General features: G+C 42.0%; 1 protein-coding gene across 1 annotated transcript; it reads right to left on the reverse strand.

Annotated features, from left to right (window-relative positions):
- Window positions 1-15,056: 15,056 nt before the first annotated feature.
- On the reverse strand, window positions 15,057-24,303 carry ZNF75D (zinc finger protein 75D). The gene is made up of 5 exons (XM_070366985.1): window positions 24,156-24,303; window positions 22,793-22,982; window positions 21,995-22,086; window positions 21,538-21,664; window positions 15,057-15,992 (listed from the first exon to the last, which is right to left on the reverse strand). Exons 2-5 carry the CDS (start codon window positions 22,887-22,889, stop codon window positions 15,283-15,285), a joined length of 1,026 nt encoding a protein of 341 aa, XP_070223086.1. The 5' UTR covers window positions 22,890-22,982; window positions 24,156-24,303; the 3' UTR covers window positions 15,057-15,282.
- Window positions 24,304-24,338: the final 35 nt, after the last annotated feature.

The following is a 24,338-nucleotide window of genomic DNA, read 5'->3' on the forward strand; positions in this document are numbered from 1 at the left end:
TTACCACTGAGACACCTAGGAAGCTTTCACATTGATGCTCTTTTATTTGATTGAACAATCTGTTCATTTCATGGCAAAATCCTGTTGAGGTTCATGACTGTGCTTGCACTGAATTCAAAGATGTATTTTGGGAAGAACTGATAGGATGGCAGTAATTAATTTTCCTGTCATGCAAGAAATGGTCTTTTTAGTCTTAAAACAGAAAACAAAAATCTTCAAGCACATTTCTCTCTAGTTTTAAAAATGATATTCATGTGCGTTTTGTAGTCAATGTGAAATGGACACATCATTTCTGCTATTTCATATTTTATTGTTGGAGCACATATCTTCTTTTATGTATTTAACTTATATCCAATAGTTTTTATAAAATATCTGGGTGAATGACTTGTTATTCCAAAGAGACACCCACTTAAGACAAAGGCAATTTTTCTAATTTCCTTATGTAAATAAATTATAGTATATCAATAATAGGATATAAAATGCAGCTATTGAAAATGGTGAAGGGGTCCTCTATGTATTGACCTGGAAATAATATCCAAGAAATGGTAGTTGAAGAAAGAAACTTGAAAAACAATATGTGTCTTAGTATCACATTTGTATTTCTTCAGAGTCATCTCTATTGATAAAAGTAAATGCAAAGAATAAAATCAGAAATGTTTACAGCAAGCAAATGGCAGTTCTTCTGGGGTAGGAGTGTAAGATGGGGGAATACAGAAAAGGGGTGGAGAGATGGATTATTAGTTGATCTCTGTAGATGTAATTCTTGTATTTTCTACAACAAGAGTCTAAAAACGTGAGTCAATTCTATAAAACTATTTAAATAGAAAAAGATTCCTAGAAGCATAAATTTGAGACACAGAGAGGTGCAAACCTCAAGGCAGGTTGACCCAGATTCAGCCTGTTTTCTCCAAGAAAAGAGCACTGGGGCTCAGAAGAAAGATATCAAAACCCCAAACAAACAGTGAACCAGCCTGTAACTAGAGTTCAAGGCAAGGGCACAGACTTTGCCAGGGAAGACTCTCTACCAGTCTGTGGCTTTAAGAGGTTCTCATTCAGGAGAGAAAGAGAAGGTGATGATATGCATTCTCCAGTCTCAGGCTTCCATTTTATGAGGAATACATTCCTGATAAGAACAGCAGCAGCAGACCTCTGCTCAGGGTGTCTGTCTGCTAGGCACTTCTCCAAAGGGCTTAACATACTCTGGCTCATGTAATGTCATAACAGCTTTGGTGGGTCCATTGTCATGTCCACTTACCCAGAAGAGGGCACTGAGGTACAGGAAAAGCATGTAATTGGCCCAAGGTCATACAGCTGGTATGTGGCAGAACCAGGAAGTGAACCCAATTTGTTTGGCATAAGGGCCCCAGCCTTCTACCCCTTCAGTTTGCCTTCTCTTGATCCTTGTGGAAGACGAGGAAACAATTCCCATCCCTCTATTTGTTCTGAACATTGAAAACAGTATCCTAGTGCCTTTACATGGTCCTACATGAGTGAGAGGAAACCCGGATGGCCGAGCCTTCCCTGCCACTCAAGGAAGGGGGCACATGGCCTGGGTCCCTCGTCCAGGCATCCATATCTCGGTTTTCTCAGTTGTCATGTGAGACTGAGCAGGGCAGCCAGTGTGTGGGGCCAAGTCACATTTCCTCATAATAGTCATTTTAGTTCCTTAAACAGTAGCACTGTAAAAAACACAAAGCCCAGTCTTCACTGTTAATAAAAACATCCTGTAGAAATCTATGTCCTACTTTGAGACGATATCCCCATGGGTCACACACTTTTAACATTAACTATATAGTTGTTCTATATCAGAGACTCACAAGGTAATATGGCGTGAGAAGTCTGACCACTCACAACTATATTTTCTACAATTGAACATCCCATTTATGTGAATTGGTATTTAACAAAAAGCAGCAATTTGAGAATCATTGCCAAGGCTGGCAATGAGATCAAGGAAGTGTAGAGAATCCTACCTTGAATTGAATTGCCTTGAAGCTTTCACTGGATGATTGGATCTTGATACCACAATTGCTGACATTACCCAGCAGACCTGTTGAAATGCAATGAACATAGTTAGGATACTTTTTGTATCCTCCCATGGGAGAAGTTTTAACAGAGAGATTTTGCTCAAGTCAAGGAAGAGTCAGGACTTCCCTGGCCGTCCAGTAGTTAAGAATCTGCCTTTCAATGTAGGGGACAGGGATTTGATCCCTGGTCATGGAATTAAGATCCTACATACTGCGGGGTAACTAAACCCACATGCCGCAACTACTGAGCAAACGCACTCTGGAACCCACAGGCTACAACTAGAGAGAAGCCCACCCACCACAGCTAGAGAAGCCTGTGAGCTGCAATGAAGAGCCCGCCTGCTTTAACTAAGGCCAGACACAACCACATAAATATTTAAAAAAATAAATAAAAAGAAAGAGCCTAAGACAAGAGAACTGAATGTCCAGGGAACAGATACACAGATGGTCCTCAAACATAGGTGATGGTCTGCCCTGTCTTCCAGCACCTCTAACTCAGTGTATTCAGGCCTGAACACAGAGAAACTCAGGTGGTGGCAGCCATGGTCAGATCTTACCATTGCACGTGACCAGAGTGTTCTGAGCCATTGTGAGTCACCATGACTCCTCTTGGTGCCTAACCAATCAGGCCCTGCGACTTAGAGAAAGGTAGTGGAAGAAGGGGAAAAGTCATTTTCTTCCCCTTTTTTGCTCTCCCTTCCAGACCAATGGTTACTCCTGTGAAAAATGTGGCCTCTCAGTATAACCTCCGTGGTAAAACATTCAGATACATTTAGCTAATGTAGCATCTTTAGCTGCCATCACAAAATGAATTGGCTTGATGAACCCCAGCCCTGCTGGATAAAAGTTAAGTGACTACCATTTGCCCACATTAGGAAAATGTTGCTGCATCGTAGTGTTAAGAGTACAAGCTCAGGAGGCAGGCTGTTTAATTTCCAGTGCCAGTTCTGTGGGACCTTGGACACGTCCTTTAAACTCTCTGATCCATACGTTCCCCCCCTGTAAAGGTAAGAGGACAACAACACTTCCTTTAGAGTTGTGAGGATTGAATGAGATGATACTGCTGAAGTGCTCAGAACAGTGTCTAGCACACAGGTAGTGCTTGGATGACCTTAGCATTCATCTTCGTGGTCATCTCAGCCACAATGATCTGATGCAGCCTTAGTTGGATATACTGTATATTGAGTCCCTTCAAAGTTCACCTCCCCAGTGACACTGTTCCCCTCCTCTTTATCGCATTTCCAAAGAAGAGGTCTTGGCGCAAGGCAAAGTTCATGCTCCTCACAGTATCAGAAGGGGCAGGGCTCCTGAGTCTCAAGCTGGTCTCAGTGTCATGCTGATGGTCAAGTCCTTGATTATGCAGTTACTTGTATTCTCTCAAAAGACAACATTCCATTTGTATTCCTAAAAGTTCTGCTAGCATCTTTGAGAAGCATTGCTGGAATAACTCGGCATGGGCCATAGTCCCAGAGAGCTAGGACAACTACTCTTACAGCCATGCATGAGCTCAATTCCAGTTCTCACTGGGGCTGAGGATCCTGAGGTCTGTCTGTGACCTAGACACGAGCCAGTCTGGGCATCTAGACCAGAAGCACTGCTGCTGGTGTTACTAATGGTGCTCATTAGTCCCTGATTAAGGAGTCATTGCCCCAAGTCAGGCACAAGACCATGAAGTTCCGTAGCCTACAGACACACCAACTATGGTCTATGTCTACAGCGTTGCTGGTGGCAGAGAGGAACATGTGCCCTCAGGCCAGGACATTTTCATTAATGTAGTGCAAGGCACTGATGTAAAGGTGAGCTTTGTGTCCAAATGGAATAAGGATTCATATACCAGCAGTAACATCCTGAAATTTAAAGGGTAATTGTATACTGTAAATAATTAGTACAACATTTTTCATTAATTTACAGGAATCCAGACATAATAACACTCTGCTCACTTGCTTTGGAAATCAACTTGTTAGTGCAAATGCTCCCCCACTTTACCTTGTATCAAAGACAAAAGCACTGATTGATATAAAATAAATGTATGTTCAAATCCCTTCACATTGAGGATTCAATTTAAGCCACATTTCTTCATCTGTAAAGTGAAGGTCATAATTGCTCCCATCCCAGAGTTCGTCAAGAAAATGTTGATAGTAAAGGATATCACTTCAGTGTTAATGTTTGCTGACAGATTTCAAGCCCTGCTACTACCCCTTCCCCTTCTTCCTACATATGTGGGCAAGCTGATAAGAGCACCTGAGTATTCCCTCCTTTTTTATGTCTATTTTTTATTAGTTATTATTTAGCATTTTGTGTACATGGATTATGCATTCATTGTGGAATATATTTCCCAATTCCTCCCTCTTATTACAACTTTTTTTTTAATACATATCAATTCTTTTTCAAATTCTTTCCCCATTTAGGTTGTAACATAACATTGAACAGTTTCCTGTGCTATACAGTAGGTCCTTGTTGGTTATCTATTTTAAATATAGCAGTGTTTACATGTCCATCCAAAACTTTTAGTCTATCTCTCCCCTATCCTTCCCCCTTGGTAAGCATAAATTCATTCTTTAAGTCTGTGAGTCTGTTTCTGTTTTGTAAATAAGTTCCTTTGTATCATTTTTTTTTAATATTCTGCATACAAGCAATATACAATATTTGTCTTTCTCTTTCTGACTTACTTCACTCAGTATGACAATCTCTAGGTCCATCCATATTGCTGTAAATGGCATTATTTCATTATTTTTTATTGCTGAGTAATATTCCATTGTATATATGGACCATATCATCTTAAAGAAGATTTGGGACACATATTCCCTCCTTTGATGCAAGCCAGAAGCTCAAACCATGCCAGCCTCATCCAGTGGTAGCAAAATCCCTCACTCCAGCTCCATCTCCTAGGCCCAATAAAGCCCCAAAGTCAATTTTCTTTCCATGTTCACTCAAGCCATTTTCAGATCTGCCTACGGAGGCTGCCCTGTTCTCTCGAGAAAGCCTCAATACATGAGTAGTAATCCTGTTGTTGCTGCTGCTGCTAAGTCACTTCAGTCGTGTTCGACTCTGTGCAACCCCATAGACGGCAGCCCACCAGGCTCCCCCGTCCCTGGGATTCTCCAGGCAAGAACACTGGAGTGGGTTGCCATTTCCTTCTCCAATGCATGCAAGTGAAAAGTGAAAGTTAAGTCGCTCAGTCATGTCTGACCCTCAGCGACGCCATGGACTGCAGCCTTCCAAGCTCTTCTGTCCGTGGGATTTGCCAGGCAAGAGTACTGGAGTGGGGTGCCATTGCCTCACTAGTGCTTTAATGCATATGTGGCATCATCAGTCTTGATATCTAAACCAAATTTGGGGTTGATCAGGATAGAGTGGACCCTGGAAGTATCCAGTAACTATTCAAAAAACAAAATATTGGATGGTGAGGAGGACAAAAAATTAAAATAGAGGTCCATAGTTTTATCCAATTTGAAATCTAAAATTTACTAAAAGAATTTTTATTCAACGAAAGATTAAATTATACTAATTGGTTTTTGTTCACGAGAAACGCTGGGCTGGAAGAAGCACAAGTTGGAATCAAGATTGCTGGGAGAAATATCAATAACCTCAGATATGCAGATGATACCACCCTTATGGCAGAAAATGAAGGAACTAAAGAGCCTCTTGATGAAAGTGAAACAGGAGAGTGAAAAAGTTGGCTTAAAGATCAACATTCAGAAAACGAAGATTATGGCATCTGGTCCCATCACTTCATGGGAAATAGATGGGGAAACAGTGGAAACAGAGTCAGACTTTATTTTTGGGGCCTCCAAAATCACTGCAGATGGTGATTCCAGCCATGAAATTAAAAGACGCTTACTCCTTGGAAGGAAAGTTATGACCAAACTAGATAGCATATTCAAAAGCAGAGACATTACTTTGCCAACAAAGGTTTGTCTAGTCAAGGCTATGGTTTTTCCAGTGGTCATGTGTGGATGTGAGAGTTGGACTGTGAAGAAAGCTGAGCGCCGAAGAATTGATGCTTTTGAACTGTGGTGTTGGAGAAGACTCTTGAGAGTCCCTTGGACTGCAAGGAGGTCCAACCAGTCCATCCTAAAGGAGATCAGTCCTGGGTGTTCATTGTAAGGACTGATGCTAAAGCTGAAACTCCAATACTTTGGCCACCTCATGCAAAGAGTTGACTTATTGGAAAAGAGTCTGATGCTGGGAGGGATTGGGGGCAGGAGAAGGGGACGACAGAGGATAAGATGGCTGGATGGCATGACCGACTCGATGGACATGAGTTTGAGTAGGCTCTGGGAGTTGGTGATGGACAGGGAGGCCTGGCGTGCTGACATGACTGAGTGACTGAACTGAACTGAATTGGCTTTTGTACCCTTACAATATAGGTTCTAAATTAACTTTAGGATCTGTTCATATGCACCAATTGGCAAAGCTTCATAGCCTTAATCAGCACCAGGCTTAGGAAACACAGTCATACCTGGGAGTCTTCACTAAATTTTAAAAGGGAACCTATTATACTCTTAGGAGAGAGTTACCAAACACAAAAATAGAGGACAAAAACTATGCCCCACTGTAACCATCAGAACTGTTGCCTTGCATAAATTCCCCCATAGCCCATTACCCTAAAATATGCTCTGATTTAATGAAAAATAAAGTCTTTGACACAATTGGCTCTATGAAATGGAAGAACCTGAATCTTCAATCCCACATAAAATAGTTAATACAGTCCAATACGAATTAAAACAGGGTGTTGTGGATTGAATTTCCGCCCCCGCCTCACCAAAATATGTGGAAATGCTGACCCTCTGTGTCTGTAATTTCCTGCCAGTTGTGTACAGTCATGTGCAAATTATAAGTTAAATGTACAAGGACATAAGTGTACCTTGCCCTGGGATCATCCTCACACACAGTTATCAGAATGAGCCATTATGCAGACCCAGAGCTCCTAGAATGCCAGGGCCACCTGAGGAAAGGAACTTTTACAGCTTTTGTGAAGCCTCCTAATGGTCTGCCCCCAAATTCAACTGAGTACATTGACTAGCAACCGTGCAATGAAAGGGAAGACAGAAGCAAAAGTTTCAGAGACTGTGGTACTAGGTGTGACCCAACAATGATGACTGGAATTAATCAGTTTGATCACATTAATTTCTTTTTAAGTAAAAGTCTAAATGCATATTTAACACAAAGGAAAATATTAGTGTTCCTTTGGTAAGTATAATCGAGTCTAATATTTCTTAAAATATTAGTTATAACTTAAAATTTTAGAACAAGCTTATTTCATATTGGAGAGATGTTGTTGCAAAGGAAAGCACTAACGAAATCAGTACCGTTCAGTCATTAGAGGATATACCTTTTGGAGATGCTTTCCAGGCATAGTAAATATTACATATGATCAATTAATTAACATGCAATTAGAAGTTTCTTACCTATTACCTTTTTCTTCTCTGCCTTCTTTACAATTGGTCTTATAGTGGATTTCACAAGGCCTGGAATATGGCCCACCCCGATCTACCTGATATTTATCTACTTAAAATCTGCATTTTTAAACAGACCTTAATCATCAAAGTAATTCCTTCTTTGATTATGCAAACTATTTGTGTTCATGGATTGAAAGATTTATTGATAGAATGACAATACTACACAAAGCAATCTATAAACTCAATATGATCTCAAAAACAGCCCTTTTTGCAGAAACAGAAAAGCCAACCCTAAAATTCCTATGGAATTGCAAGACATGCCGATAATCAAAGCAACATGGAAAAGGAGGAACAATATTGGAGGACCCCCACTTTCTGATTTTTTCAAAATTTGTCATAAAGCTATAGTAATCAAATCAGTATGGTACTGGCATAAAGACAGACATATAGACAAATGAAATAAAATTGAGAGTTCAGAAACAAGCCCATACATCTACTGTCAAATGATTCTTGACAAGGGTGTCAGAATCATTCGATGAGGAAAAGTAGGCTCTTCAAAAAATAGTGTTGGGACAATTGTATATCCACATGAAAAAGTCTGAAGTTGGACCCCTACCTTACAATACAACCAAAAATTAACTCGAAATGGATCAAAGACCTAAATGCTAGAGCTAAAACATAAAAGTTCTGAGGAAAACATAAGTCAAATCTTCATGACCTTGTGTTTGACAATGGTTTTTAGATATAGCACCAAAATTATAAGCAATTAAAGAAAAAAATAGGACTTCATGAAAGTAAAAACTTTTGTGCAAGAAAGTGATGCATTTCCCCAGAATGGGAGAAAATATTTGCAAATGACATATAGGATAAGGTTCAAGCATCCAGAATATATAAATAACTATTATTTATTATATATAGAATATATAAAAGTAACTATTACATATAATAATAGATAACAGAATATATAAATAATAAACAGAATGTATAAATAACAAACTGCAAAAAGACAAACAACTCAATTAAAAATTGGCAAAGGGCTTAAACAGACATTTCTTCAAAGAATATATACATATGGCCAACAAGCACATGAAAAGATGCTCAATTATTAGTCATTGGGGAAATCTAATCAAAACCACAATGATATGTACAACCTCACATCCACAAGAATGGCTATAATGAAAAGTAAATGGACATTAACAAGACTTGGTGAAGATGTGGAGAAATTGGAACCCTTGTACTTGGATGGTGAGAATATAAAATGGTGCATATGCTGTGGAAAACTATTTGGAGTTTGCTCAGAAAGTTAAACATACAACTACCATGTGGCCAAGAAATTCTATTCTTAGGTATATACCTAAAAGAATTGGTATTTTCAATTATTTTGAGGAGCCTGCCAGCCTCCTCTGTCTGTGGGATTCTCCAGGCAAGAATATTGGAGTGGGTAGCCATTCCTTTCTCGAGGGGATTTTCCAGACCCAGGGATCAAACCCGGGTCTCCTTCATTGCAACCTGATTCTTTACCATCTGAGCCACTAGGGAATCCCTATTTTGAAAAGAGGCATCCAAACAAATACGTGTACATGAATCTTCATATGGTACTATTCCCAATAGCCAAAAGATCAAAATACCCCTAATGCCCTTCAGTGAAAGAATGGATACAAACTATGCCTATCTATTCAATGGAATCTAATCCAGCTATAAAAAGAAATGAAGAACTGACACATGCTACAACACTGATGGACCTCAAAAAGTGGACCTCAAAAAATGCTACAGTTTAGTAGCACTTAGTACATTCACTATGCTGTCCATCCATGACATCTGTCAACTTTGAAAACACTCTCATCAACCCAAACTCCAGCCTCCTCAGCCTCTGGAAAATTTATCTGCTTTCTGTCTCTATGGGTTTACCTCTACTGGGTACTTCAAGTAAGTGGAATCATATGTGACCTTTGGTGCCTGACTTATTTAGCATATTGGTTTTTGAAGTTCATTCATATTATACATCGGAGAAGGCAATGGCACCCCACTCTAGTACTCTTGCCTGGAAAATCCCATGGACGGAGGAGCCTGGTGGGCTGCCGTCTCTGGGGTCGCACAGAGTCGGACACAACTGAACTGACTTAGCAGCAGCAGCAGCATATTATACATGTGTCAATATTTCATTCTTTTTTTGGCTAGATAATTATCCATTGAATTAAATAAAATAATTGAACTTGTAAATGAAAACATGGGAAAATATCTTCATGACCTTGGGGCAGGTGATTTCTTCACCAAGATTCCAACAGCACTAATAAAGAGGCTTATTTGGCTCCTCAAACACTTTTCACTCTGGGGTGGGGTGCCATGGTGAGGTCAGGGCAGGGGAGGGTGGTGGCAGGCTTGAGGAGAAGGGAAGGTGGGAGCGGAATACCGTCCTTTGGGTCTCCCCAGATCAGTGTTAGGAAGAAAAAGATATGAAACTAAGGATTTGGAAATAGATTATTTTATATATTTATTTTTGGTCGCAATAGGCGAACTCTTAGTTCCCTATTCAGGTATCGAATCTTCACCCCCTGCATTAGGAGTGCAGAGTCTTGACCACTGGACCACCAGGGAGGCCCCAGAAATAGATTCCTTTAAAACTATCTGTGCTCCAGTCTCCCTTGGGCAGTCTTTGGGTGCCCCCCAGGCATAAGTGAACCTTGGTTTGAAGCCTGTTGGACTAAAGGACTCATCAGAGGTAGCTCCTCAGAAAGCATCTCTAAGAGGCCTCTCTGGGCCTCGAGCACCCAGGCTTCTGCTGACTGGCAGGGGCTAGGGAACTGCAGCACCCCCAACTTCTGGAGAGTGCTCTCCTTTATCAGAGGATTTTGGACCTGCCTGTGCAAGGATATTGTTGCTGTTTAGTCACTGAGCTGTGTCCGAGTCTTTGCAACCCCATGGGTTTTATCCCACCAGGCTCCTTTGTCCATGGGATTTCCCAAGCAATAATACTGGAGTGGGTTGCCATGCCCCCCTTCAGGGGATCTTCCTGACCCAGGGATCGAACCTGTGTCTCTTATGTCTCCTTCATTGGCAGGCAGATTCTTTACCACTGAGCCACCTGGGTGGCTACAACAAAACAGACCATCGCTAAAAACAAATTCCTAGTCCCATGGGAGATAGCCAAGCGATCACCTTTTGAAAGTGATGACACTTCCTGAGATGCCACTGCCAGGGTGAAGGTACTGTGATGTGTGGAGAGAGGGACCTTAGTCTCAAGGCTTGGGTCTTGGGAGATTCTATTCCAATCCCCCCTCTGTCTCAAAACCCTGGAAAGGAAACCATCTAAGCTCCAGTTTCCTATTCTGTAAAACCAGGGATTGGTCTCCCTAGCTTTTCCAAGGGCCCTTCAGCCCTAATGCACTACAAGACTTGAGGAGTCAGGGACACAGCTTTAAGTAACTGCAGCAGTAATTGTGCCTAAAGGCTCAGGGGTCACAAAGACTTTCAATAACCCCAACAAGTTACCACATAGCTTCTCAGAGAAATGCCCACATACTCAGAATTTTGAAAGTCCTTTGAACTCATCCATGGACCACAGATAAGGAAGCCTTGCTTCCCAGACTTGTCAAAGACCACTGATGGGAAGATATATTGTTTTCGTGCTGATCTATCCCGTGGGGATGCCAGCTCCCAGAGGGGCCCTGGCCAGCACAATGGGCAGAAAGGCTTTGGCAAGGGAGGGGCGAGTCTTTGTACAAGGACCATTAGGAGCCTGGGCCTGGGTAGGCCTGTGTCCACCGAGCCTGAAGACCTGAGAATTTTTTCCCTTGTGAATTTTCAGAAAGTTTTCACCCGCTGTCGGGATCTGTGGGAGTAAGGGCTGGACAAAGCAGAATATGAGCCACATAGACTGCCCCCTGCTGTTACATTTCTCTCAGCTTACATACCTGCTTACCTGTTTTAAGAAAGGCCTTTTTTTAACTTTTGTTTTGGGGTATAGTTCCAGGTGCATAGCCCAGGGACTCAGCCATATGTATACACATGTATCTATTCTCCCCCAAACTTCCCTGCCATCCAGGCTGCCACACAACATTGAGTAGAGTTCCCTGTGCTCTACAGTTGGTTATCCATTTTAAATACAGCAGTGTGTACATGTCCATCCCAAACTCCCTATTTCTTAAAAGCAAACAATAGACAGAGTTAAGATGGCTATTTTTCAGTCTTCTAAGGGATTAGATGTTTCCCTTTAGGTTTACTTTTCACATACACACACACAATGAGCAGACAGCTTGTGCCTGTACCACCTCAACTTTATGTGAGAACCTGCACTGGCTCCAGCATGGGGAATGCCCAAAAAATACGGTGCTGACACTTCAGTGAGTGGGGCATAAGGTTAAGAAGAAAACCCACAATAACATCCATTAGGGAAGCTAAGGGCCTCCCCAAGGGAGGCCTGGGGATGGCAGATATATGGGTACTACCTGAAAAGAGAACACTCTCAGCCATGAGATCTGTCACCAAACTCAAGTTCCTCTGAGGTGTCTGCAGCCCAGAGGTTGGAGTCAGTTCTTTCCTGTCACCCCCGGTCACACATCAGAGCCTAAGGATGGATGAGGGAAACCTCTCTTGGCGTTTCCTGGCTCTTTCTCTCTGCTGCTGCTGCTAAGTCACTTCAGTCATGTCCGACTCTGTGCAACCCCATAGACAGCAGCCCACCAGGCTCCCTCATCCCTGGGATTCTCCAGGCAAGAACACTGGAGTGGGTTGCCATTTCCTTCTTTGTCTTTCTCTCTACTTCACCTGAAATGCCAACCCTGGAGCAGAACTGCTTCCCAGAGCTGGCCTGGCCTTCTCCCTCCCTCCTTCCCCCAGGTGGTCTGGAAGATCAAGAGGTGACAGGTGCTCACCACCACTCCTCCTCACGTGCTCATGACTGTTGATCCTCAGTAGGATGGCCCTCCCTCCCCTTCACTTTGTCCACAGCTACATCCCTCGCCTGGCCTATGACGGTAGGAAGGAGCAGGTGGCACAGAGGGAGGGAAGAAGGCAAAGACAGTGACAGGAATGGACAGCCTTCACAGCCACTATGTCTGGCCACTCAGCCTGGGACAGGATTTTGTAGGGAATCCCCTCCCTATTAGGAGTAGCTTCCCTCCATCCCACCCCAACAGGGTCATCATGATGACCAACAACCTAACATCTCATGTTTTTCAAAAACTAGAGGGAAGAGGTAGCAAAGAGAGCATTTGAATCTGACAACGACAAGACCATAATTTCATTTTTCTTTTCTCCCTGCCCATTCTCAGTCACTGTGCCCATTCCCCTGGGGACAGAGGGACAGTTTACACTCACAACTGGTGGTGGCTGAAGCGGGCATGGCCATGGCCAAGGGAGCAAGGCAGTGATGGAGGAAGAGGCTGCTGGGATGGGAGAAGGGCTGGAAAGGATGCCCCACAGGCTCTTTGGTAGCAGCCACGTCACTGTTTTCTGGGCAGAAGTTGAAGAGACATGTCTTGCATGAACTGGCCTGCACGTGAGGACAGGTGGTGGTACCTTGGTCACAGTGGGCAGTGGCACTCTGCTCCCTGAGCCCTTGACTCCCAACCTCAGGCATCACAGAGATTGGAGGGCAAAAGACCACTGCCTGCTGCTCTCCTGGCTCCATTCTCAGCCCATCTTTTCCCTGATATCCCTCACTTGCTGTGAGTCGGAGCACAGTGGTGGGAAGAGAGGAGCCCACAGCCCTCACCCCTGGCTCTGGTCATCTTTCGTCTCTTCAGTGCCATCTCTGCCTGTGGGATCTTAAGTGGCCTCTCCATTTTGTCCCCTGAATGAATATCCAGCCTGCATCTCCAGTCCCCTGGATTTTGTATGATGTCTCCGTTGTCCTCAGAAAAGCATCGGAGTTCTTGCCTCTTTAGCCACATGCCAGGGAGGTGGCTAGCGAGTATGAAGCAGAATCTCTCTCCTTCATTTCATCCTGCCATTTCTTCCCTTAGTGCCCACTTCTGAGATGGTGAGGGCTGATATGAGTGGTCAAGATGCATGGGGAAGGGGGCCCTGCGAGGCCACGGCAGAGGGTTGAAAGGGAAGAACAGGTACTAATGAGTCAGCCAGGAGACCCAACTTCTACATTCTGTTTCACTACAAGAATGTCCTTTCTTCCCGGAGCAGTGGAGTATCTGAACTTGGAACCAGGCATTCCCAATACTTTTCCTGTTTCTCTTTACATCTAAAAGGTCTTTCTGCCATTTATGCCTTAAAAAAAAAAAAAAAAAAACTCGATCTCTATAGCAGGTGAGAAGTTGCTGTTCTGTATAGCATCTGTGATGCTGTATAGCATCACAGGCAGGTGCTCTGTGATGACCTAGAGGGGAGGGATTGGGGAGGGGACGGAAGCTCAAGAGGGAGGTGAAATATGTATACTTATGGCTGATTTGCATTGTTGTACAGCTGAAACCAATATAACATTGTAAAGCAATTTTCCTCCAATTAAAAAAAAAATCTCTAAAAGAAGACCCATGTTTCCTGTTTTTAACCTCTCCTGGGAATGTCAGTATAGATGAGAACTTGCAGAACTCTGAAGCTACAAGTGTTGTGAGTGGGGACAGCAGCTTTGGGAAGATGGAGTGCCCCTTTGCCAACCTGTTCTCAGGAACTTTGGTGAATGGGCAATAACTACTGGCTCCATCTGCACAATACTTCCTTCAATTTTTGAGTCCATCTCTTCTTTCTAAATGCTACACATGGATTCTCCTGGCTGTCCAGTGATTAGGACTCCATGCTTCTACTGCAGGGGGCACAGGTTTGATCCCTGGTCCGGGAACTAAAATCCCAACATGAACAAACCAGTTTCTGTCTGACTTGGCTTTCACTTTTAAGTCACAGGCCTTACCCTGCTCTGACTGGACATTCCCTCCTAGCATCCAATGTTCACTGAGTCTACAAGACCATGAGGCCACAGGGCTCTCCTTACCATTCTGAATAAATCAGTTTGCAAAATCTCCAGATCTTCCTGCAAAGCATCCATACATATGAAGCAATGCCTGAACAGCCATACAAGTTGGCCTCCTGTTAGGTCCTGGAGCAGGGTGGCATCAACGTGAAAGTCTTTTGGTCCATATAATGAAAGTTTTTAAAAAAAAAAGGCCACTCACATGCCCTATGCCTTCTACAGAGATAAGTACTCAGATGAGAGCCCAGGCTGCCTCCTTCATCATTTCAGTCTAAATACCTAAGTGTCGAAGGCTCAGCAGGAAGAAAGGTACCAAGTGCTTCCAAGGCCCTAGGCCTTTGCTTAATGCTAGAATTCCTTGACAGAAAACACTGCAGTAGTGGGTGCTCAGGGGAGAGGCAACTAGAATGGGGGTACTTCTCCCAGGGCAAACACTGAAACTTCTCTTCCTGTTTCAGGATACAGTTCTCTGAACCCTGGGCTTAGGTTGTTCATGTAGATAGGGTGATAGCCACAGATACTGCCTCAAACTTAGTAATTCATTCTGAGCTCCCTTCAGAGAAACTGTATACTCTTATGATCCATCTCTCATGAGAAAGAATAGGAGTAGGATTCCTCACCATCATATATTTACTGAGTATCTGATACCTGAAGAATTTAGATCATGGAGGATGGGGAGGCTGAGTAACCAGACAGATACAAACAGGTAACTTCAGATATAAAAGAATGATTCCACTCTTTTATTTATAAAGAATTTTCCAGGTATTGCTGGTAGGCACTGAAAATACAAAGCTAAAAGATACAAGCATAAAACAGAGAGTTTAGATTCCTTTTTGTGAAACATCCCATGTGCCCCTCCTAAAAACACTGTTACTGGCCATCTCAACATTATGCACTCTCATCACATCCAGGATCTAGCTCTAAATGGTGACTTTCCTCAGACTGGAGACACTGGACATGATTCCCTTCTCTTGTGGAGTTTCTGGTGTCTAAGAAGGCTTGAACGCCTGCTAAAATTTCTGTTGCATATGCTACAGGTATAAGGCTGCTCACCTGTGTGGGTTCTCTGGTGTTTAATAAGGTGGGAGTTCTGAATGAATCTTTTCCCACATTCATAACATTTAAAGGGCTTCTCTCCAGTGTGAATTCTTAGGTGTGTGTGTAGATTTGTGTTATGACTAAAGCTTTTTCCACACCATGAGCATCTATATGGTTTAATTCCTTGGTGTGCCATTAAGTGCTTATTAAGATCTGAACTCCATCTAAACTGCTTGTCACATTGTTCACATTTATAGGGTCTCTCTTCGGTATGAACCCTCTGATGTTTAATAAGGTCAGAGCTAACTCTGAAGCTTTTTCCACATTCCTGACATTTAAAAGGTTTCTCTCCCTCACAGCCTTTCCCATGAACATCAACAGGTTTTGGAAGCTCTTGTTTACAAGTTTTAAGTTTCTTTCTTTTCCTTCCTGGAAAAGCACGAGGTCGTTTCCATACCCTGCATGTACCACCATGATTTACATCGCCCATTGTTGTCTCAGCATCTTTCATTGTGGCCTTTCTTAATACTTCGCATCCTGATGGTTGTATCTCTAATGTAGGAAGAGATACAGGTGGGTCATTTCCAGTGTCATTTTTGAGCTTTAACCCTGTTGGAATAAACAGAAGAATCAACCATCTGTTTCCCAGAACAAGAAAACTGTAGGCATGGAAGAAAAATCAATGCTGACAGCTTTTTAAAAATACAGGAACGAGGGATTTTTGGTCCAATCTGGACAAAATGGCACAGACCCATTTTTCCCTGGTCTTCCTTTCTGGGCACAACTACAAATCCATTCAAGAATGCAAGATACAATGAACAGAGAATTCTATAAAGTGGTAAGAGGAAGGCAAAATGGTTTGGGACTCCAGGACTAGAAGAGTAACACAGTAGGTATCTTACATCCCCACATCCCAAAATGTAGGCAGCCCAGATCTCGTGTTTTCCAAATCTCACCTGAGCAACAGAAGGCTACCTGAATAGGCTCAGTCGATCCGCAATCAGAAACGGGAAACCGTCTGACAACATCAGAACTCCAATCGGAGACATCAGATTTGTCATGCAGAACTAGCAAGATGGACCTAGCTAACCAGCCACTAGCAGCCGGCCCCAGGAAGCCTCTTCATCCCTACGGGTCAGAGATTCCCACTGAGAGACACTCTAGCCTAAGTAAAGATTTTCCTCATTCCTCACTCTCTGGCAGCATGAGCAGGAGCACATGGGAATCCCAGCAGTACCACATAAATCGAGGAGACCAAAATAATACCATAAAGGCTCTGAAAATTAAGCTGTCACTAGACACATATTCCACAAAGTAGAAAAGAACTTACATGCTAAACTAAAACAGAGTGACTGCCCATTAAAATATTTAAATAGGACTCAGACTCTCCTAACATAATAGACAAAATGATCAGGATACAAAAAAATAAATCACACGGCACACGTAGAACCAAAAACAAAAAAAACACAACTTGAGTGTGAAAAGGCAATCTGACGAAAATGGAATCAGATTGGTAATCAAAACCAGAAAGGCAACAGAAAAATTTTAAATATATGGGAACAAATGGAAATATACTTCTAAATAATCCATGATTCAAAGAGAAAGTCTCAAGGGAAATTTAAAAATACATACTTAAATGAAAATGAAATTATATAATATAATCAAAATATGTGGAATGCAGCTATAGGAATGCTCAGAGGAAAATGTATAGCCCTAAAGGCACACAACAGAAAAGAGGAAAGCTCTCAAATAAATAATCTACGTTTCTACCTGAAGAAGCTAGAATAAAAGGAAAATAAAAATTGAAGGAATAATAAAGATCACAGCAAAAATTAAACAAAAAACTTGCTCCTCAAAAAATTAGTAGAACTGATAAACCTGTATTAACTTAGGCAAAAATGAAAGAAGATGCAAACCATCCATATCAGGAAGGAACTGGGTCTATCACTACACGTTCTGCAGCAATTAAAGAGATAATAAGGGAATACTATCAGCAACTTATGTTCACAAATGTTAAAAGTTAGGGGGAAATGGGTAAATTTCTCAAAATCTACAAACTACCAGAATTCAACCAGTGTGAAATAGATAATCTGAACAGCACTCTGAAAATTAAAACTTGAATTCATAATTAAAAAGCTGCCAAAACAGACATCTCCAGATTCATATAGTGTTACTGGAGCATTCTACAAAATATCTATACAATTAACACCACTTTTATATCATCTCTTCCAGAAAAGAAGAACTATTACCCAAATCATTTCATAAGGCCAGTAATTACTCTGGTAACAAAATCACACAAAGACAGTACTCAGAAGGAAAACTACAGACTAACATCTCCCATGAACTTCAACACGAAAATCCTCAACAGAATACTGGCAAGCTGAATGTAACAATATGTAAGCATTATATACTGTGATCAAGTAGGATTTCCATATTTGAAATCAACCAACATAACCCACCATATATCAACGAGCTTTGAAAGATCATAATCCCATTGACTGACACAGAAAAGTATTTGACAAACCCTACATCCATTAACGATAAAAAAAACTCAAGAGGGACTTCCCTGGTGGACCAGTGGCTAAGACTCCACATTCCCAATACAAGCGGCCCAGGTTCAATTCCTGGTCAGGGAACTAGATACCGAAAGGACGCAACGAAGAATTTGTATGCCACAACTAAGAGTTCACACACTTCAACTAAAGAGATCCCGAGTGCTGCAATGAAGACCCAGCACAGCCAAAAATAAATAAATAAAACCCTAGGAAAGTTAGGAATTATTATCAACCTGATAAAGTATCAATAAAAACCCTGCACTAACATCATATGTAAAGGTGAAAGACATAACGTTTCCATGATAAAATTGGGAAGAAGGCCAGGATGTTTGCTCTCACCATTCGTATTCAACATTGTACCAGAAGTTGGACCTACTGCAACAAGGCAACAAATAAATAAAGAAATAAAAAGCACTGTAGATCATGTGACTATGTATAAAAACCCCAAGAAATTTACCAAAAAAAACCTTCTTAGAACTCATGAGCAAGTTCAGTAGGGTCACAGGATAAAAGAAGAAAACATAAAATTATAGGCAGACCTATGTAAAAACACTGAACATTTGTTTTAACAAAAATTTAAAATAATACCATTTACAGTTGTGCCAATGAAAATTAAATGCTCCTGCATATACTTGGCAAACATGTAGAGGATCTGCACACTGAAAATTATAAAAAGTAGATGAACAACTATACTCCAACAAAAACATAGATAAAATAAATTTTTTTCTCTATCAAAAAGTTGGTGATGGGACTTCCCTGGTGGTCCAGTGGTTAAGAATCCACCTTCCAATGCAGGGGACTCAGGTCTGATCCCTGGTTGGGGAACTAAAATCCCACATGCCCCAAGGCAATGAAGCTAGCACCCTGAAACTAGAGAGAGCCCTCGAGCTCTAACTAGGGAAGCCTGCACACCACAGTAAAGACCCAGTGTAGCCAAAATAGATAAGTAGATAACGTTTTTTAAATGATGAAAGAAATCAAAAAAACTTGAAAAACATACTGTGTTCATTGTTTGGAAAAATCAACACAGTAAAGAGATCATTCCTCCTCAAATTCACATATAGTTTAATGTTATTTCTAGCAAAATTCCAAAAAAGTTTCTTATAGATAAGCGTATTCTAAACTTTACATGTAAAGGCACAGGCCCTAGCATAGCTTAAAATAAAATTTACCTTGACAAAAGAATAAAGTGGGAAGAAAGACTCTATTTGATTTGGGCTTTCTATATTGTATAGCTACAGTAATCAAGACAGTGCAATATTGGCAGAGGGATAGACACATAACTCGATGGAACAAAACAGATACACAAGTATGCCCAACTGATTTTGACCAAAGTGCAAAAGCAATTCAATGGAGGAAGGCCTTTTCAATAAACAAGGCTGAAGCAACTGGACCTACACAAGCAAAAACACAAATGAGCTTCAATCTAAATTTCGTTATCTTATATAGAATCTACTCAATATAAATCACAGACTTAAATGCAAACTTAAAAAACTTTTAGGAAAAACATAGAAAATTTTAGGGATCTATGGCTAGCCCTGATAGCAAAGATACAATCGGTAAAAAGAAAAGTGAAAAACTGGGCATCAAAATAAAAAACTTACTCTGTGGAAACCCATGGGAAGAGGATAAAAAGAAAAATATACAGACTTGGGGAAACTACTTGCAAACCATATACGCTAGAAAGCACTACAATCTATACAAGAACTCTCAAAATTCAACAGTTAAAAAACAACCAAATGAAAACCATGGCAAAGGCCGTTCCACTGAAGATAATATAAAGATGGCAAATAAGCACATGAAAAACTACATCATCATCAGCTATTAGCGAAATGCAAGTCCAAGCCACAATGAGATAACATTACATACTTAACAGAAAGCCAAAAAAAATTTTAAGTGGTAATACTATTAAACAATGGCAAGAATGTGGAGAAACGATCACATCCATTGCTGGCTAGGAAGGTCAAATGATGCAGCCACTCTGAAAACCAGTTTAGCATTCAACATCTAATTACCATATGAAACGGCAATTTCACTCTTTCACTCTCTATCCCAGAGAAACGCAAACTTACCATCTCTACACAAAATTCTGTACAGGAATGTTCATGGCAGCTTTATTCACAATAGCCCCAGACTGAAGACAGCAAAAATATCTTTCAATGGTTTATCAATATTACAGAACACTTCTCAGCAGTAAAAATGAATGAACTACTGATACACACAATAACTTAGATGAATTTCCAGGGAATTATTGTGAAGGAGAAAAGTTAATCTCCCAAAGCTCTATTTTTGAAATGACAAAATTTTTAAAAACTGTAAGCAGATCAGTGGTTGGCACAGGTTGGTGACGAGGTAGGGTTTGGGAGGGAAGGGTGTGTTGTTGTATTGATAAAAGGGCAACAGGAAGGATCCTTGTGGTAATGGATCTGCATTGGGGTGGTGAATATACAAACCTCCACGTGATCAAATCTTATATAACTAAATACATACACACCCACCAATGAATACAAGAAAAATGAAAATATGAATAAGGTCAGTGGACTGTACCCACTTTATTATCCTGGTTGTGACATCATGTACGTTTGCAAAAGTTATCACTGAGGAAAATGGGTAAAGTGTATATGGGTTCTTTGTGTTACATTTTAAATATGCATGTGAATCTACAAGTCAGTCAATAAAGAGGTTAATTTTTAAAAATATAGAGGAACAAAATCTTAAAATTGTTAAGCCTTTATAAAGGCTCCTATTAAGGAATTTTCTCCTCTTCCTATATGTACGTTTACCTCAAAGAGACTCTCCAAGAATGTCCTCGAACTCTTAGGGACGTTGGGTCTATGGTTCTTGCCCTTGTGCTAAACAGATCACTTTAAGTTTAGGGTGCAATGATAACGCTCTGAGGATAAAACTTGGAGGTCATGGACTGCCATCTAAATTCCAGACTATTTTCAGAAAAAGTGAATAACTCTTTATACTTTTATTTATTCCAAACATTTAAATGGGCGGAATCTTAAACTCAGTATCTTCTTTATATTCTACCGTGGCTGTGGCTGGATGTGCAATGAGGAAGCTAGGAACTAACCCTAAGGACACATGGAAACGTCGTGGGACAGGAGTCCTGTGGTATTCCAGCAGACCTGGTTAGAGATGAGGTGGCAGAGACCAGGATGGTAAGAGCAGAAGAGGTTGAGACATGGTTGTATTCAGGACCTATTTTGAAGACAGAGTTAAGAGTACTTGCTTCCTGATTGGCTGGGGGGTAGGGTATAACAAAAGGACTGGAAAAAAGGATAACTGAGAGTTTTGGGGCCTGAACAACTGGGTAAACTGTGCTTTCTACGGACATGGAAAAGATCTGGCAAGAGTGGGCTTGCAGGGTAGGGCAAGAGTATGATAGATCAAGCAGTCTACTTAGGAGAAAGATGTGTATTTGTAAAAAGCTCTCCAGGTGATCTGGATCTGCCTTCCCTCTCCCTCACACCATCAAGCTGAGAACCAACCCACTGCTGGGACACTGGGACACTCACAGGTGTGCATTTTCCATGAACTGAGGATGTAACAGATTGCTCAATTGCTGTACAAAGGAAAGGAAGACTCTTTACCTACAGAGGTGACATCCTCATAGACATCCTGCATTACATCAAGGTAGAGGGTCTTCTCATCAGGGGTCATTATTTTCCATTCTTCCTCGGAAAAATACAAGGCCACATCTTCAAATGTCAATGGACGCTAGAGAAGAGAGTAAGTTGTAGTTCAGTACTCGCTACAACAGAAGCCGTCCTATCACTCATTTCTGAATTACATGGGAGGCCAGTTACCAAAAAAGTTAAGAGAAGATTCAAGGGAAAAGGAGTGAGATGACAGGAAAGGTGCCCAAGAGATCAGTACACAGCTTGGGAGGTGCCCAATCCCACAGTGCCAATCCTAGTTGCCTAGGGAACACCCGGGGCTAATGTGCCTCAGAGCATCTGCTGTGTAAGGCAGGGATCATGGGCAGCAGAGAAAAGCAGACAAGGCCACATTCAGGCTGCCTGAAAATACTTGTAAAGTACAGCTCACCAGGGACTGAGGCCAGGTGAGCTCAGATGCCATGTTCCAGCTTGGGGTGATTTTCTGTTTAGAAAAAGTTGGACTCTCTTCAGCAGGCACAGCTGTGGGGAAGAAGCCAGAAAAAAATATATATTTTCTGTTTATGAATACCCCAAACCAACTTCTACAGTTTAGGACTCCCTCAGTAAAGACAGCTCACCTTCACGTGTGTGTGTGCACACGCAAGCTCACACATGTGCACCAGAAGTGGCCTTCTCATAAATTAGAACCAAAAAGCCACCACTCCATAGAACTGGTTCCCAGTTTTCATTAAATGAAAGGAAATCCACTGCTTTTCCTCTCATTAAAGAAAATGTTCACTGAGCTAGGCAAGCATTAGAGGTGTTTGAAAATTAAAACCTTGGTGGGAAACATGGGAGATTTCTTTTATCACTTTTTTCCTGGTGTACAATTCTCTTCCCATTCTGCCACTGACAGCCCATTTCTGATCCCAATTTCTCCTCTAACTTCTAATGATGAGATGACCCCACCCCACCCCCCGGCCTTGTCCCTGCTCTACCTTCTTCTCCCCTCTCAAATTTCTATAGAGAAAGGTCCACATTGTGAATACCAGGGTTCTGTGGTTTGGATGCTTCTGTACCCCAGAATGGCCTTCACCTTCACCCACCACGGACCTACTGTACTCCCACTAGACAGTCATCCTAACTGAAAGCATGACTGGGCACCTGGAAAATTCCCATGGAATGCTCCCTGAACCAATTACTATCACAGCTCCCAGGAGAAGATAATTATGATGAAACTCCTCACCTCCTTCATCCACAGGCTGGCTTTCTTTGTGAGTATTCCAGCCCGGCTCCTGCAGTACCTGGTATATGTTCGAACATTCTTCCTGGAACACACCCATTGGTTGGGGCTCTGCTGGCTTCCACTTAAAGCCTGGGGCCACTGCTGTTCCTCCCAAGAGCGCTGTGTCATTTCCCAGTTCATGGGCTGTGACCTAAAAATAACCCATCCTCATTAGAAAAGAGCTTTTGTTTTTGGGGTGGTGATGGAAGAACAAACAAGAGTAGAGTCCAGGTTTGGGGAGTGTGTAAGGAAATTTTTAAAAATGAAGAGATATTGCGCCATGATTTTCTCACAAGGAACTGTACACATGATCTGGGAAAATCAGATTAAAATGAGAGAAGCTATGACTTGCTTGCCTCCACACCTCCTTGGACAGCCACAGCTCAGGCCAAGAGCAGCGTAGGGGTAGGCTGCCTGTTCTCTCACTGCCTCCAATCTCTTGCTTTCTAGGCTTGGATCCTTGCTTTAGTGGACTTTTATTTTCTAGTTTCCTCTAAAGAACAACAAAATGAATAAAAGAGGGTTTTCTGTCAGTTGGATTTTCCAATCCTCCCACGTCCAGGGAACAATTTCATGGAGAAAGGGGATGCAGCGGAGGAAAAAATGGGGGAAGAGCTGGATTCAACTTTCCGCCATACACTTCAGGTGTATAAGACACTTGTGCTCCTCAAGGCGGGGCTCTCAAGGAGAAGTAGGCTGCCATCTCCCCAGGGCAGACCTGGTTACCCACTCACCAGCAAAGCCAAGGCAAAGCATGAAGGCAGGCCACGGAGACGCTTTTCTCCTGGCCCTGAGATGTGTGTTCCCAGCCCAGAGAGCACCACGCCTCAGCATTCAGATTTTCTCCATTTTACTGTTAGCTTTTTTCTTCTTTCTGATCCTTGTTTCCCTTTTCTCTTTCCATTTCTTCTCTTTCTTTGCAGTCTCCCCAGAAAGGTTTGATTTATACTTTGGCTGCTACCCTCTCCTGCCTTTGACCTTTAAAATCCTGCATTCGGAGGTTTTTTTCTCCCTTCCTAGCATTTTCTTGCCTTTTATTTCTTGGCTGCTAAGTCCTGTCTCCTTGGCCATGCTAGGCCAGGCCCACCACCTTCAATTCACCCTGGCCCTAAAGAGGGCAAAATGCATTTCTTTTTCTAAGGCCAGGAAAAGACTCTCAGGAACTCCCCAACCTGGAAGCTGTCACTGCAAGCCTGTGATTTCAGATTGCACTTAGTTATTCTAAAGGAACAACAGAAGAGTGACTTAATCCATCTCATTCTCCAATTATTGACCCCACTTTCACCCTCTTTCACAGTGACATGTAAGGAATCTTTCTGCTCACCTCATTGCTTATTCCACCAGATTCTCTCTGAAAGCGGTCTACCAGGGCCACAGCCTCTTTGATGTTCTGTGGACGATACTTTTGCACCCAGTGCTGGATATGACTGGGCAGAACGTCCAGAACTGCTCCAGCACCAGCAATTCCAAGATTTGCTCTTTGAGGGATCTGGCCTCAGCCACTGAG

This window comes from Bos mutus, unplaced genomic scaffold (genome assembly GCF_027580195.1).
Source record: "Bos mutus isolate GX-2022 unplaced genomic scaffold, NWIPB_WYAK_1.1 CTG394, whole genome shotgun sequence".
NCBI lineage: Eukaryota > Metazoa > Chordata > Mammalia > Artiodactyla > Bovidae > Bos > Bos mutus.

Coding starts and splice junctions, on each gene's coding strand:
- ZNF75D (XM_070366985.1), bottom strand. CDS start 22,889: ATGGGTGTGTTCCAGGAAGAATGTTCGAACATATACCAGGTACTGCAG. Junction 21,665..21,994: donor TCACCTGGCCTCAGTCCCTG/GTGAGCTGTACT, acceptor TCTCTTCTCTAG/CGTCCATTGACATTTGAAGA. Junction 15,993..21,537: donor TGAGGATGTCACCTCTGTAG/GTAAAGAGTCTT, acceptor TTATTCCAACAG/GGTTAAAGCTCAAAAATGAC.